The sequence below is a fragment of the Podarcis liolepis genome, assembly GCF_965112155.1.
Source record: "Podarcis liolepis genome assembly, chromosome: 4".
NCBI classification, from domain to species: Eukaryota; Metazoa; Chordata; class Lepidosauria; order Squamata; family Lacertidae; genus Podarcis; species Podarcis liolepis.
The window spans coordinates 40,472,274-40,489,623 of NC_139558.1; the positions used below are offsets into that span (position 1 = coordinate 40,472,274).

General features: G+C 41.1%; 1 protein-coding gene and 1 long non-coding RNA gene across 11 annotated transcripts in view; one reads left to right on the forward strand and one right to left on the reverse strand.

The window, feature by feature from the left end:
* GPM6B (glycoprotein M6B) overlaps window positions 1-17,350 on the reverse strand; it is a 107,401-nt gene that overhangs the window by 6,229 nt on the left and 83,822 nt on the right. For 8 of the 10 annotated variants that reach the window (XM_083502081.1, XM_083502079.1, XM_083502074.1 and 5 more), the window contains 5 exons: window positions 7,479-7,665; window positions 4,888-5,044; window positions 3,663-3,834; window positions 1,788-1,861; window positions 505-570 (listed from right to left, as the gene is read on the reverse strand). In XM_083502081.1, the coding sequence (XP_083358207.1) occupies window positions 505-570; window positions 1,788-1,861; window positions 3,663-3,834; window positions 4,888-5,044; window positions 7,479-7,665 (656 nt within the window). Of the gene's footprint in view, window positions 1-353; window positions 380-504; window positions 571-1,787; window positions 1,862-3,662; window positions 3,835-4,887; window positions 5,659-5,729; window positions 7,666-17,350 lie in introns of all 10 variants that reach the window. The other 2 variants (XM_083502076.1, XM_083502073.1) reach the window with 2 other exon arrangements.
* On the forward strand, window positions 577-1,705 carry LOC310706409. The gene is made up of 2 exons (XR_014525847.1): window positions 577-770; window positions 850-1,705. It is a non-coding gene; the product is annotated as an uncharacterized lncRNA (long non-coding RNA).

The following is a 17,350-nucleotide window of genomic DNA, read 5'->3' on the forward strand; positions in this document are numbered from 1 at the left end:
CAGAAGATTGAAAGCAGGTTGCTGCAACAGTTCATTGACTATAAATGGGTCTTGTTTTTAATCAGACTAACTAGCTTCAGTACATTCAGGTACCTTTCATACTCCCCAAAAGACTTAAAGGAAGGAAAGACAGGAGTATTAATTAAAACTATTTTCAAAGGTAGGAAACCTCTGAAGTGTCCTGATGCCGGGAAGTTCTACGTACTAATGGCAAAATAGCTATATCCAAAAATGCCATAAATTGGCCATGCAACAGGATGGAGGTAAACGAATAGCAAAAAACAACAAAACCAAAAGAACTATTTTAAAGCTTGCTTTGGTGCAAAGCTTTACTGGGAAATGTAAGCACTTGCCTGCTATTTGGAATATCCTGAGAAAACTACAATCAGGTGCCAACAAACACAAAAATTATTACTTAGTTTAAGTTAAACAATATTTTAAAGATTACATCTGAAAAAGGAATACGTGGTTATTTTATGAGAGAGAGAGGATGATGGTACTCACCAGGGCTATGACAGTAGCACCAGCTCCAGCACACGCCACAATGAACAGGTGGTAAGACAAATAGAACTATAACAGTAAAGAGGAAAATCATTGTCCTAGGAGCTCCATGGCACATTAACAAATATAACTCTCGGGAGGCTGCCTAGTGTGGAGGAAGATCCGATTCCAGGAGCCACTGCACCAACAAATATTTTTGAGGGGACGTAGTGAGTACTCTGCAAGTCCAATGTCAAAACCTATGGCACTTCAAGCTATTCAGACAAGGAGTCTGTGCCAGTGTTGCTGCAACATAGCACTGCCAGTTGTACCTAAAGGCCAAGTTCCTTCACACATCTGTGAACACAGGTGTGACCATGATACCATGGAAGAAGCCTAGTGGGAATCAGATTCTGCATACAGGAAACTTGCACTCATCTCTCTGATTGTGACTGGGGGAAAATGTTAGCCTCGGTAACTGGATGCTGGTCGCCTCATGTGCAGCTTATTCAGGGCAATTTTTATCCATGCCAGCCAAGAGAAAAGAATGAACAAATCCAAAATTATTATTTTGAGTGAGACTAGGGCCACCACCATGGCAGTTCCATCAGCACCACTCTATTAACATTATTCTAGCCCACAGTCGTAACTGAGGGATGCTCCTGTGTACGCCCTGGTTTCCCACATGCATGGAATGACATGGAAGGCAGCATAATAAGGCAAACCTGCCGAACCTGCCTGGAATAGGTGCTTTTATAACTGGCAGCTGTGTGCTACTGCCTGTCACTGTAACTCAGTTGCAGTTAGACAAACTGATCAGGAGGAGAGAGATGCTGTGGACCACAACAGTCCAGTCAGCATGATGCCTTAGCAATAAAGATAGGAGACAGCCTATTCTGAGGGCACTATTTTTGCAGTTGTTTCTTATTCAAAGGAAGCCTGGCATATTAATTAAGCATTGATTACTTATCTATACGCTATATCCTAGTGTTTACCATATTGATGTGTTTTATGCAAAAACTGATGTGGCTTGATGGAATAATTTTTCAGCACTATGTATTCCAGCTACTGAAGGGGTGGGAGGAGAAATATTGTTATCTCTTAACTGGCTATCCATAGAACCACTTAGCCTCACAAGTAGTGCAGACCTATATCCTCAGAATGCTGTATCATTCATTCTGTATGATTAAGAAACCTTTTTTAAAATAAATAAATGGCATGAGCATTAATGTTTTAGCAGACCAATTGTTTATATTCCAGTTGTCAAGATATGCAAGACAAGCACCGGGTGTCGTAGTCTCGTTTACCTCAGGGGTGCTGCACATATCTGCTAATGCTGACCCACATGCCTTGCCAGGCACAGCATTCCAAGGGATGATACCTGAAGTTAAAATATCAAAAAGCCATTGTTAAAGCTGATAGCTGATGTCATTCTCCCTTCTGAAATCCATTCCCCTTCCCCACCTACACACAAGTTGTGTTCCTTTAACAAGCACCCACACATTGACCAGTTCAATCTGGAGTTGGCACCAGCAAGTACAAAATCACTTAACAGTGTTCCCTTTCTACATCCAGGAGAGATTCTCCTTGCCAAGAGATGTTCTCAGATCTAGGATTCCCATATGGCGGACAAATGGTTGTTTTAGTCACGATGGACACTCTTCTTCTTTTTAATCACTGTCATATGCTGTGCTTCCTGACTGTATTGAATGGGCAAAGGGATTACTGAAAAGGGTGCTTGCATCTTTACAGGCTCTGCCTTAAGCTTCGTGGATTGAGATTGCAATTGTGGTCAATTGCAGAGGAACTATTCAGAATTATCTCTGCAAGCCACTCTCTTCCTCCATTGCCTTATTAAAGCCTCTGTTCCTTTTCTTCATTACTGATCTTCAGGCCATTTTCTTCCTGGTGGAAGTATATCATGTGACAGCAAAGTACCTCAACATATTGCACTATAGAAGATATTCATCAAATATATTCATCTTTGACCTTTTTGGGGGGTGGGGGGAGCTATACAGCAGTAGGTATGTGTATCAGAGTTATAAAACAATGGAGAAGTGTGTGGAGCACTAAGCCATGTGGAGTGAGAAAAAATATGAGCCAAGGTTTGGGCAACATGCCAACTCAACAGTCATGGCACAGCTCGCAGCAGCACAAAAGCAGCAGGACTAGAGGAGAACAGCTACTTTGTCTTGGAATCTCTATAAGTACTTCTATTGGCTTGTATCCAACTAAGTTGGATGAAAGTGAGTTGTGTCCATTAACTTCAATGGGTTTACTCTGAGAAGGACTAGCAGTGGATAAAAACCCATTATTTCCCAGGCTCGCCTCTACTGTGCCCTCCCCACACATCTCATTTCCACTGGCCTTTCTGAAAGATTTGTATCCTTTAGCCAATGCCAGAGGACGTATGTTAGGAACCTTAAAATACCTGGAATCTGGATGGAACTTCTAGAAGTAAATTGACTCAACTTCTATTATGTGTTCAACTGCCCTGTGTTCTATTGCCCTTCCTTTTTGGAGGTGATCATGTCCCTCACTCCTAATCCCACACAAATAATCCCAGTCCCAGGGGAGGGTTGGGGCTAAACAGTATTTGTCACCAAATAAGCACTAATGATAGGAACAACTGCATAGTGTGTGTGATGTTAATCAGGTAAAAAAGATCTGGTCCCATAATGTGTGATTCTTGGGAGCACAAATCTAGACCCCTGTTCCTTCCTCACACTGTTCTGACAATGTATTTCCATTTCAAAACAAAAGGATAAATGAAACTGCTTTGCACAAGCACATACACAATTCACATTATTACAGAAATAGTAAGAATATGCAGATATATAGCTAAATTCAGGAGACTAGCATGGTAGGTTTTCAAACTATTTGGTGATGGGCTCAGGCTTGCTTAAGCAGTTTATTTTGCTGATTGTTTTATTATTAAGCCTGATAGCATAATGCGGATAACAGGCACAAAATCACTTTAGATAAATGACTTGCCAAATGCAGTTAAACTGGGTGCATCTGGAAAGAGGTCAGTGTAATCTGCATTAATTGAAAAAGTAATGACATGTTCAGAGACTCCACACTTGGTTGCTTTTTGGTTCATCTCATAAGGCTAAGACAAACCTGTTGAAGATAGGACAAGGAAAGAGGATAAAGCATTTAATCAGGATTAAAATAAGTACCGTATTGCCTGATATCCACACAGATCTGGTCCGCTGAAGCTGTCATATTTGCTGGGAGTGATCTGATGACTTCGCAAGTTGACCATATGTTATAGAACATGAAGACCGGCACAGCCGAGAAGCCAAAGACGCCAAGCCAGGCCACCCCCAGTACGTAGGTCAGGAAAACAAACTGAGGAGACAGGCACACATTTCACACAGAAAACCCCATTCTCATTAATTGAGGAAATCAAGGGTTAATCTCATTTACAGTACACACACTCCTGAATTTTAAAATCCAAGAGCATGTCACAGTCTCCATGTCTGATGTGAAGTCTCGGATTTTCACTCCATAGAGACGTTCCCTATAGCCCGTGTTGCGATATTAAAAGCCTGACGTCGTTTTAAGTAAGCAAAATAAAAAGCAGCCTGATTTTCCACGCAGTAGTCATTCTGGGATGCTTTCTTTGTCATTGGAGTGGCACTTCATTACTGGGAACTGTGACTTCCTTACAGTATCTGTGGGTACCTCCCAATTCCTGCTGTACGCAATTAGGATAAGAGGGCATAGCTTCTAACAACAGGGAGTGCCAGCCTGTTGTCTCGGGTGAGCCAACTGAAAAGAATGTCATGCTTCAGCCAACTAAATTGGACCAAGAGATGGGGACAACTTAATTACATTTTGGGGGGGGGGGAATCTATAAAGTTAAAAATGAAGTGCTCTCAGTTAAGGGGGGGGAGAAATCCCCACCCCCCCAAAAAGCACAACCTGGCTGCCAAAAGCCCATCACTGGACAAAAACACACAATATATAATCTGGACATTTTTATGAATGGTGTTAATGAAAACTTTGACAGAACTGTGGCCCACTTAAAAGTTGTAATTTCTTGGAAGAATAAACTTGGTAAAAAGGAGGATTATGTCCAAATTATTTTTTCCTCATACCTCTCTCCAATAAAGTACTATTTGAGAGAGAAAAAGCAGGCAAATTCACTTGGGATAAGAAAACAAGCTAGAATTAATACCTAATTCTCTTGTGACCATTAAAGGGAAATGTATAGCCTCTGCTGTTTATGTGGATGACTAAGGTTCAACTGCTAGCATCTCTAGCTAGGGCTTTCTGAAAGCCTAGAAGGACACTGCTTTCTTATCAAAGGCCAGCGTAAAGAGCTGGTGCAAACAACACACTAGATAATGCTATGGACCACTGGAGTAGTGGCAATCCATATTCCTGCAATGGACTCACCATTCCACTGATGCAGCGGCCACAGATGGTTGTCTTGAATTCACCATGCAGCTCCTTCACAGCACTTGTTGTATAAAAGCCCTCCGCCAACAGGATAATTCCATACAAGAAAAAAAATGATGCAATGCCATAGATCACATACTGCATTAGTTTTATTCTGAGAAGGAAACAAACAGGGCAATCAGACTCTTGTCACTCTGAAATAAAGTCTCATTTCATAATCATCCGAGAGCACAAGGACAGAATGAACACCTTAGTGGTAAGTTCACAAGTGAGACCATTTACTAGCTGTGTAAAGAACCAATGTAGTTGGTCATAATTTCCATCAGGTTGCAAGATTTGGCCTTGGACCATGCTCGTGGTTGAGGCTGAAAGGAATTAGTGTCTTCACCATATGGAGAGCAGCAGGTTGAGCAAGGCTGGTCTAGATTCTGATCCAGTTGCTCTTCTTTTAATGTTGACTTGTCAACTGGAACTGGTTAAGCTGTTGTAGATTTTAACCTCATCATATTCAAGAATAAAGGGAACCAGAGCAGATGGAGAAGCTGAATTTCACACATGAACTGAACTAGTCAGTCAAATCCTCGGATGAAAACATCTAGTATTTATTGCCCTTCTATACAGCTATTACACCATGGGTAGGCCCGGGGGCCAGATCTGGCCCAATCGCTGCCTAAATCAGGCCTGCGGAAGGTCCAGGAATCAGCGTGTTTTTACATGAGTAGAATGTGTGCTTTTATTTAAAATGCATCTCTGGGTTATTTGTGGGGCCTGCCTGGTATTTTTACATGAGTAGAATGTCTGCTTTTATTTAAAATGCATCTCTGGGTTATTTGTGGGGCACAGGAATTTGTTCATTTCCCCCATCCAAAATATAGTCCGCCCCCCCACAAGGTCTGAGGGACAGTGGACCGGCCCCCTCCTGAAAAAGTTTGCTGACCCCTGTATTACACAGCCAAAGTTGACCACCAGTAACTTCAAAAATGCTGCAGCATCTGATGCTTACACATAATTAAATAGCCTCAAGCCCTACCCTCACCAGTCACTATAGAATATTTCTTACTGCAAACATCTTCCTTTACTGTATCCCAGAAGGAACCACAGCATACTTCTGCTGGGAAGGAAGCTTTGTTCTTTCAGCAGCAAGAAAAACGTTTAAAGGAGTGCCACTCCTACTCAAATAGACAAAATGAGCTCTGCTGCAAGGATGGAGACCCAGACCGATACACCTCTATGCCATCTAGCAACAAGAAGGGGCTTTCCCCTTTCGTCTCTTGTCAGCATGTGCACTGCATCCACACAATATAAATTCCTCATAGTAGCAGTAGGGTACATTGCCCCCATCACTCAGTATAACGCACCTTCTAGCTCTACCCATTCATTTGTGCAATTAACGTGCAGTTATTTCTCTTTTGTAACGGATCCAGCCATTCTTTTCCATTAAAAGTAATATGTAGCCACAATTTGTGAGTAATTTGCATTGTTCCCCTTTGCTGCTAAATTTGGTTTCTGGTCATCACCGCACCCCATCACCTCACAACCAGCCTGTAATACAGGTTTTGTTTCCTGTTCCACATACAAAATGTCAGAATACCCTTGCATCTAAGGCACTATGCAAAAGTGCATTCGTTTGCACTTCTAGAGGTATGTAAACCATATTTGTTTGTTTCAGATTCAGTTTTATGCACCACAATTAAAATAATTTTAGTTGATCCACTAGACATCCAGAAGATAAATCATAATGCCAAAGGAATTATGCAGTGGTGCCCTATAGAAGTGAAGTGACAGCCACTAACAATTTTTTCAAAGATCTAGAACATGAAAAGGAAGACAAACTGTTCACCAAGGACAGAAGAGGCAACATGTTTTAAGCTTAAGTAATGTAGATGAGGTTAATAATTGAGGGGGAAATTTAACCATAAGAACAGTTCAGCAATGGGAGATCCTGTTGAGGAAAACTAGCATGCTTCAGACACAAACCAATATAGCCTATTTCAGTGGGAGGCAGAAGATTAGATTCATAGTCCATTACGCATCTACTATGGAGTTATGTGGCATGTGAGAGAAATGTCATGACTGCCTCAATTGCAGTGGTTAGTGATAACATTTATTATTTTATCCTTAGATTTAGCAGTATTGCTTTCCTGTGTACCTCTCCAGTATATTTTTAGTGGTCTGTCATCTCCTGGCAACAGCTATTTTTTCTTGCCTTCAGTTGCTATGGAGCTGAATAACTATGCTCTTTGGGAGATTTATCGCTACCCTTGTTTTCCTTCTCTCTGTTGAACGAGAATATACATTTGGGGGGGAATATATGCTGAATCCCTAACAGCAGCAGACTTCTGGTGAAAGTGTTGCAAATTCCCCAACCCACCCAACAAATTTCACAACTATATGCTGTATATAAAAACAGCCCCAATCCAAAAGATGTTTTGCTTGAGATGGACTCTCCAAATTCACTTCAAATTTTGAGTTTTGCCAGCCACTCTTACCTCCTTGCTGGCTGAATTGGCATGCGCTCCTAGCTCTGATGTTATTAAAGTTCTCACTGCAATTGCTTCACAGAGTAAGAGAAGTGGTTTTGTACTTACACTTCAGATAACAAAGCATGGTCAGTAACATTTGTGGAAAAACGCTGTTCGAGGATCGATACGGTCCCGGCGAGAGCCACATGACCGCAGCCGCAAAACAATGCTACCCCAGAGAAGCAGAGAATAGTTGCCACAAGGGAAGCATATGGAACTCCTCCCAGGCACTTAATGCAACATTCAAAGCAACCTAAGCAGAAAAGAAAAGGGGGGGGGACACAAAGACAACATTATTTAAGTACAAGAACAAGTTATGAGAACAACATCATTTGGACTTCATGTGGTAAAACTAGTAAGAACAATTAGCAAAGTTACTTGTTCAAAGCTAATGGGTTGCACTTCCTACTTTCATCAGATGACCTTCCTCTTTATGTCTGTCGCCTCAAAGTACAAGAGTGACAGCACCCCAGATTCTATGAAAATCAAAGGCTGCAGATGAAGCAAGCTTGTGCAGGATGCTTTAGAAAAGAGTATGTGTTCTCCACCGACACATCAAATTAACACTTCTATTTTAAGCACAGACAACAAAAATAAAACTTTGAAACTGAGTGCACTATACTGTCCTTTCAGACATCTTTGCAGGGCAATGGGAGCCAGAAGCCCTCTAGTTAAAAGTCTCATCTGAGCCACAAATTCATTTGACAGCCTTAAGTAATCCACCCACACTCGGTAGCTTTATAAAACCTCAGGCCCCATTTGACAGCACACTGGTTCACCCAACATGGATGTTAAAAAGTTTACTGGTGTGTGATGTACTCAAAAGGTTCTATATAAACGCAGCTGAAAAGCTTGTGCTTTCTCTGAAGAACATACAGATATGTTCAAATACAGAACATCCCAAGCTTGTTAATTGACATTAAGGATGAAGAATCTGTGGGCGACAGTTCCCATCACCTCAGGCCAGAATTGTATCTGGAGGGCAGCAGATTCTCCCTAGGATAGATGAAATGCTACACACCTGCCGTGCTTAGAAGCACTACTGGTGCCCTTCCACTTTAGTAAATGCCTAGAAGACTGATTATGGAAAAGGGGTGGCCCTTCAGGATGATCTTGTTACTACAATTTCCACCATTCCTGACCAGACTTCTGGCTGAGGCTGATGGGAGCTGGTGTTCAAAAATAACCCGGGGTATGTGTCACAGGTTAGCCACTTGATTCAAAACCCAGCATGGGAACTAATTTCGCAGCGCAACACTACTCCAATGAAGGAATATGCCTTCAAGACTTCAGATGCAACTAAATTAGAATAATTCGCTCAAAGAGGAGTTTCAGATACTGGTGAGGTAAAAAGAAAAGAGTTAGGAGAAACAGTTCATATTGGTCTTAGGTGGTTAAAAATGGCAAATTCTACAGCATCACTGATACAGCAAGCATGCAAATGTATCATGAGAATAGAAAAGAAACATCCCAAAAGCCCATTTAGTTCCTTAAATTACATATGGGACACTGTTTCACTGGAGATTCTGTGCTGCAAACCCTCTGGATTTATTTACATAGTTTGTTTGTCCTCAGTATCTGGAAATATTTCTGTGTCCTCTAGGGATAGTTTTATATTCATTAGTAACATCAGAACTGCTAAGTCTAGTCTGCAGTGTAGTGAATGTTCAGTTTCAGATTCCACTTTGAGCTGCTAGCTTTGCACATGCACAAGGAAATTTGGGCATGGTGGAAGTTTAAAATGATTGAAACTCCCAGGTGCTTTCTGGAAAGACACAGACTGTGCCTCAACCACCCTGCTGATCTTATGAACTGGAGTTTCTAGAACAGTTGTTAACAACAAGGGGTGGCTGAAAAAGTACACAGCCTAAGATAAAAGGAATTGGCTTTGAACTTGGAAAACTTGCGAGTCTGCTTCTCCAAATGCTCACAGTCACTCATTTGTTCAAGAGAAGAGGAAGCCATTTTGCTGATCGCCATACTAATAAACTATCTAGTTGCCCAAGACACCACTTAACCAAGTTCTTGTCCTAGAACTGCTATGCTATTCTCACTAGAGATGATGCCAGAATACATAGTCCCAAGCATTGCATTTTGAAATAGGCTGGCTTGGAACAGTTGCTTCAAATGCAAGGTAAGCACTACCTGTTCCACTTACGTGTTTGCCTCCAGCTCCCATCAGGAATCCAGGGCAACCAAGGTGCTAGGTGCTGACAAGAGAGAAACATTCCTCTCTGTGCCAGACCAGCAGCGCCAATGTGAATGGGTATTGGTGGGAGGGGGCAGTCTTGTGCACAAAGGTAGTGTTATGTGGCGGGGGGTTGGAGAATCAGAGTATTGGGAAAAATCTGCTTCATGTACCAAAGTCTCAGATTAAATGCAGATTGGTTTGGAATAAGCCCAGCACCATCCTGAGTCTATTTTATTTTTAAAAATTTAAAAGTTGGCTTAGCCAAGCCAATTTAAGGAGAACTGGGGAGGCAAGAGATGCACTCATAAGTACAACTCTGATGTATATATTATTTGCTACCCACCAAAAGCAAACATTACATGATGTCTTTGTACAGGTACACAGAAATGATTATAGTTGGGCACATCCATAGAGCAATAAAGTCCATGCAGCAGTTAAAGAAAAAGTCTCGTAGCACCTTAAAAAGCTAACAAATGTATTGTGGCATAGGTTTTCATGGTCTGCTTCATCAGATGCTTGAAGTGTCATCTTAAATTGGCAAGCATATATGCACATTGGGAGAGAGATGTCAGAGGAGGAAGGAACAGTCAGGTTCCATTCCTTTCCCCTTTTTGCATGGGTCTCCTGTCCTCAGACCACTCTGTTTCAAGCGTGGTATACAAATGTATAAAAGAAAACTGTTTATTATGTAGCTTTTTCGTGTGAAAAATGTTTTTAGAAGTAAAATATTTTGGGGGCTTTAAAATAGATAAATAAGAGTGTCTGTAACAAAATAGCTATTATGGGATGGCATAACACAAAACTAGAGAGACAGTCACCCCTGACAACCTTATGCTTACAGTGGGAAGTCAGCTTTGTCCTGGTACCCATTGTGCAGATTTTACACACACACACACACACACACACAGAGAGAGAGAGAGAGAGAGAGAGAGAGAGAGAGATAGGGAGGGAGGGAGAGTGTCTAATAGCAACAGTACCATAAAAAGTATAGAAGGCAACCCCACTACACTATCATTTCACAGAAATAACTTGCTTTTCAGAAGGACTCAATCCTTTTTTCTTTAATGATAGCTGAGAGTTTGGGGCATCTGTCCCAAGACACCAGTTAAAGCCTTCCCAGGCACCATGCACACCAGACTAGGGACACTTGTCCTAGCAACTCCAAGCAGCTATTACCAGTTGGAAAAAAGAAAAAAATGTACAAGGCATCTGACTCAAACTACCTCACAGAACTTCGTTGGAGTGGGTGGGTTCAAAGAAGTAGCTCAACCTGTCTGTACATTAACCCATGAAGGTGCAAGACCAGATGAGTTTGCTCAAGATACAGACCTCCCAGATTCCTCCAGCACCCCTCGTGTCAGAGGAAAATGATGTGTATAAAGAACTGTGAAGGCTAGCTTGAAAACAAAATAGTTAACACTATTTTACACCGTATCACAGCAATGGTGATAACAAACATCCTGGCATTGACAAGCTAATTGACACATGAATTGCAATAAAACAGTTCAAGCCATACTTCAAGCCATAACTGAATTGCCTTATAAATTGTAATTCAGCACACTAGTTTCCCACTGAAGCTGTTTTGTTTAATTAGGGCCAGTTACAGAGTGTCCTGAGAGGCAGAAAAGTTCTCCCACAGGCTTTTTGCAATTGCCATTTATGATATATTTGTGTCCCTTTGTTGCTTTGCAGAGACAGGCCTGCTGGTTCCATGTAGAATGCAGAAGAGCACACTGGCAGATGTTGGCAGATGTTACATTGGACAATGAGGGGGTTAATAAACTCCTGGAGTTATGGCTGACAGTATGAGATCCTGTACTAGTGTTGTCTTGGTAGCTCAAGTTTCCCCCCCAGGGTCTGCTTCTAACAGGTCTTAGATGGAGGCGTCCACCCAAGGCTTGTGAGAAGGAATTATCATTGTCCAGATTAAGCTGTAGATTACTGAGGACACATCAGTAGACTCATCCAAAGCTTGCTGTGACATGTTTGTGAGGAATTCGGAAGTTAAAATTGCTTGCATACACCAGGATTTGGATTCCATATTTGGAGCAGGTGATTCTGGTGAGGTGTCTGGTGATGTTGGAGGAGCTTCAGTTGGTGTAACCGGAGATCATGGGTAAGGTAGTTGAAGGTTAGTTTCCATCAGCTACCTGCGTCTTGAATCCTTGTCCTTCCTGATTTCTAAAATTGGGCAGGGAGGGGATTGTTGGTTGGGCTTCAAGAAGACGTTGGTCCCAGGTCATGGTAGTAATGCTACTCCTGAAGAAATTGTGGATAACTATGACGTGACAGGGATTAGATGGTTAGATGCACTATAGTGGTTAGATGCACTATAGCAACCTTAGAGGCGATACTCTCAATTCTATCTTTGTGGGAAATGTTAGTATAACGGCCTCAGCAGCCATAGTAGCTGGAATGGTGTTCCTGGGAGATTTTCAACAGGTTGTCATTTCCTTAGGATACTAATATTATCCTGTAGGAAACTTGGGAGTACTGGTCACACACAGTTTTGAGTACATGCATGTGTTCACTTTTCATGGCTGATGTGCATACTTTTCACAGCTAAAAGACAGAAGCCATGATGCAGTATATACCTCTGTGCACAATATCAAGACTTGCCTGAATTTTATTTCTTGTAGAGTATATCTGTGGTGTGCTTAAACTAGTAACACATCCAATCTAGATAAATAGATGTTTGTTATGTTTTCAACTCTGCATTTCATGGCATAAAATGTTTTCTTTTGCTGAAAAATGGTTTATCTGCTGGTCTCATTCTCAAACAAACATAACCACACAATATTAATCATGTTGGCACGGAAGAAACTAAATGGCAACAGGAGGACTAACAGGAAACATTTAAGAATGGCCATATTAGCAGAGTCAAAGAGATGAACTACTCTTCTCTTTATATAAATTCTGCTTTTTGAAAAGTGGAAAACCTTAATATCCCTTACAAAATATGGTGGAAGATGTTAAAAACAGAATTTAAAAGTATGCCGGGCATGTCCAATACTACCCTAACACACCAGAATAAAGTAGTTTAAATATAAATTGTACAGATACACACATCAATGCAACTCACTTTCAATGGCCATTTTGTCTAAAGCATCACTAGAACCTTTTGTGCAGTTCAGAATAAAAACAATTTTTTGTCCTCAGGCTTGTGAGCAGCAGTTGCCATGGAAGCAGGTTAATAACAGCTCAGTGATTTGCCCAGAGCTAACGGTGAACCTGGCTGCAGATTTAACACACTCACAAAAGGAGGCCAACTAAAAAAAGAGAGAGAGAGGACTGAAAGTATTCTCTGGGGAAGGGTATAAAATGAAAGTGAATGTGTGCGCACACACATGCACACACATTTTTTTTTAATAAGGAATACAAATAGAAGAAAAAGAACAGGAACCAACTATGGTGCATAAAGCACTGGGAAAAACTCATGCTTTTCGAGCACGGGCAACCCCTGCACAAAGGGGTGCTGTCAATAGTATAAAACCCATACTTGGAGGTGTAAGACTTGTCAGTGTGGCAGCCCCTGTTCTGTGGGACAGTATCCCTGTTGGAATACAACAGGCAACCATTATTTGTACTTTACAGAAACCACTGAAGACATTTTTTTGTTTCAATAAGCTTTACCAGCTGGGTGTATTGTTTTAGAACCTATCTTTTCAGTTGTTTGTTGTTTTGACTGTTTTCAAAGCTATTTTTAGTTATGCATGTCACCTGCAGATTCATGTGGATTCAAACAATAAATAAAAGTGATCCTGCACTATCGCCACCTACATGCTGTCTTAAAATGACTAGTGCTGTGAGTCTGGTCTCAAACACTATACTGGCACTTAGTAGAGCAGGGTAGAAATAAATTGTCATTATTTATCATTGTGTCAACAGAATAAAATGCAGGATGGATTCCCGCATTCACCTACAAATTCACCTATAAATACCCACAGCCAAGTATTTATGGAGCATTCTTTACAAAGTGGGCAAAGCAACTCACCCATACTCGCCTTATTACCCAAAGCAACAAATGTTGTTCAGGAGAGGGTGGCTAGCCTGTGACTCTCCAGATACAGCTGCTGCATTGTTTGCAATTTTGGTTGTCTGCTTGTGTGTGTGTTTTCTGTTTGTTTTTGTAATTGTTTGTTTTCTTATTATTATTTGTCTGGATTTAAGTATTATAATATTATGCACCACCCTGGGAACCTTTGGGTCAAAGGGCGGAATGAAAATTCCACAGATATAGAAATGCAACTCTCATAATCTCTGATGGGGTGTTGGCTTTTCTGGCTGAAGCCAATGGGAGTTGGAAGTCCAACAGCATTAGGGGGACCAAAAGTTACAGCCATTGGCTGTAAAGAGATTTGCCTTCCCAATTCTCCCAACACAGTTACACGGAGAACTATTTGGATGCTCTAAGCCACTATGGGTTGATTAGCATGTCAAGAAGAGTTTTAAATACCTCAGTCAAGATTGCTGCCCACCTCTACTGGGAAAACCTTGAGTTACGCTCTTGACATTTTCCAAATGTGTAAGAGTATTTAACAGATCACTACCACACATCAAAACAATAAATGTACTGCCACACCAGAACAATCACACAATCTATGGTTTTATTTTTTATTTTTTTTAAAGTTTGTAACATTCCTGCAGGTTAAGAAGGTCTTAAAAATTCAAGAGCAAACAAAGCTTAATCTAACCAACAAATGGTTGGCCCTGAATGAATAGAAATACTGAGTTTTGAAGTTCTAACTGGAGAATTCTTGTTTCACAAGCACCAATATAAATCTACAGTTTGTCATATGTGAAATGGTGTGTAGATTCCGTGGAACAGTGTATTAAACTACTGGCAGACCTTCAAACAGCTGGGAAAGGAGCTTTTCTCTAAGTTTAAATGAGAAGCTAGCCTTGGACTTGCCCCTTATGGAACACTATCTCTAGCCATGTATAAAATGTAATGCTTTAACTAGAAGTCTCTGTATTAAATAAAATAAATACTGTGAGCATGTGAATAAATGCTCTGCAGGAGTTTCAGACTGGATAAACTTCCAACTTTACAACATGTTGAGGCCTGGCAGGAGGTGGCCTCAGGATGACTGAACCTCTCATTCTTCCCATCCCCTGAATCCCTTGCCTTCAATATACTTGCCAACTCAGCTCTCCAATTTTGTACCCAAGGATTAAGCCCTGTTCCTTTATCATTCCCAAATAATTGGTGCAGAACGGTTTGTGGCAGTATACTCAGAAAGACACTCAGAGGCAAAGGTAAAACAAGCAGTTTGTAAGAGCCATCAAGAACCAGCTGGGCATTCATTATCAGTTTGCTTTAAGCTATTTTAAAAATTGTATTTTTAAATGGCTGCAACCTGCCCTGGGACTTTATGGCGAAGGGCAGATAAGAAACTGAATGCATAACAAATAATAAGCAATATTTTTCTGGTTTTGAGCTATGCTGTCAAACAACTTTGCCAGAAAGGGAGAACATGGGAAGGGCATCCTATATTATGGGCTCACATTGAGTAAGTTTCGAACACTGATCTGGGGTACCAAGTTTGTCCAAGGTGACAAAGGATAATGGTTGGAGAAAAATTAATACAGTACTATACAGTTAAGGTCCTCATGATTAAACTAGCATGATTGATTGCAGGCTGGGGGGAGTTGGAAATCAGAAGTGATTGCACACCATATACCTAAAGAAAATTTGTCCAGAAGCACAGGTGCTGCTTACAACAGTGGCTACAGAAGATGACTGCTTCATATTGGTGGACACATACCAATTCATTTAGATTTTCAAGCTTGTTGCAGGCCAACGTTGTTGCAATTATCAGCTGTACACCTTCAAAACCAGTCATATCCATCTTTCCATTTTGATAGCAGCAATAATGCTTGTCTGCTGTCTCAAATCATGATAATGGGATCCTTCTTACAAACAGTAAAGCAGCAAACACTGAGCTACATGCTTTTCCTATTTAACCTTTTCAGATAAATTTAGTGTGCCATGAAGCTGGCAGCTGATGACAAAGAGGGTTCTATTATAATAAGCTGAGAGAGAGAAGGACCTAGACTGGCCTGTAAAATGGAAGAAGCTGATCTAATGTTTGACATCAACACTGATTCAAGTCTAGCTGGTTTAGATCATCAAAAGTGCTCAAAATACAGCACTTGAGACAACATAAGCAAGAAGAGACCTCTTGATCCATTTGCTTGAGATGAAAGTAGGACAATGTTACCCCTTCTGGGGTGACAAGGCAAAGCTGAATAAGCCCTTCTGTGTTGTGTTTGAAAAGGTTAAATTATTTTGCAACACAAGGTACTGCGAAACATCAGGAGGAAATTTGCTGCTCAATTATCTTCCAACAAATTTATGTTTTCTGACATAGTCCTTTCAAAAGGAACTTCAAAGCTGCAGGTTTACTGTATTTTAAAGAGCTCCCAAACGTTTATCTAAAGAACAGTAAATTCAACAGCATATCCCATTGCTATGGTTGGTTTGATCACCAGGAAATTAAAGATTTTGGGCCCCAAAGCACTGAAAGGTATGGGCCCCTAACTCGCCACCTGTAACATATGGAAACGATTTGCGAAGCCTCTTGAGCAGTTCTGTCCACACAGCTTGCCTCTCTGTCCTAATCACAATACAGTCTTTGGATCCGAACCAAGATCTCACCTCTGTATGGCTTGCTCATTCTATGCCACTCTAACACCATGCCCTGCTCCTCAACCTCCCTCCTCTGCATAGTACCTTCTTGCATACTCAGTGTTTCCTCACTAAACATGTTCCCCTATTTTGCTGCCTTCCTTTCCATTCCTTACAGCCTTAAAAAAAACCAAAAGGGTTGGGATCCCATACCTGGCCAGTCCCACCCAAATTCCCATAACTTTCTCTCTTCCTCTACCATACACATCTCACAAATTCTGTTATTTGTCCCCTCTCATGCTCCCCTTCCTCTCCCTGCCCCAATATTCGCCCATGCCAGCTTCTAGCCCAATTATCCTCTCCACCATATCCTACAATTCCTGGTGTGCCTCCTATATTGTCCCCTCAGTCACTGTTAACAACTGACCTGTGCCAAACATCGTACCTAGCACGGGCTACGGCTGTTGCAGCCCTATCTGTACCATAGGGCAGAAGGGAGATGCATAAATTGGTAGTGAAGCCATTTCATACACTGCCACTTCCAGCACATACATTCAACATGGGTGCTGCTTCCATGGGGCAAAGTAATTGATAGAATAGTTCCATCAGGCATCCAGGTATACTGTGCACAAAAAAATATGCGCATTTCTCTCTTTTTAAACTGGGACTGGGTGGGAGAGAAATAGGAATAGTGTGTTGCTATACTGTACATCTATTCAGCCAATATGTTACATTTATTATTGCTAATATTGCTCTGCCATGCTGTTGGCTGGTGCTCTCAGAACAAAGCCACACAGGAATAACATACAGAAAACTCAGTAGCAATCCAGAAATATCACTACTTTGTGGAAAGAGCTTGAGAAATAAGAGAGTTCACTAGTTTCCCCACATTTCCTAACTGCTTCTAGGATCAACTGCTAGAAAAGGAAGAAATTATTATTATTATTAATTATTATTATTATTATTATTATTATTATTATTATTATTATTATTGTTGTTGTTTTTAAGAAAGGAAAGTCAACTCAGAGCATTAGGAAGACGTAGGCTAAGTAATCTGAAAAGCCTTGAGCTGAAAATATTACTTTCCTGGGCTATACCACATCCTTTTGTTCCTCC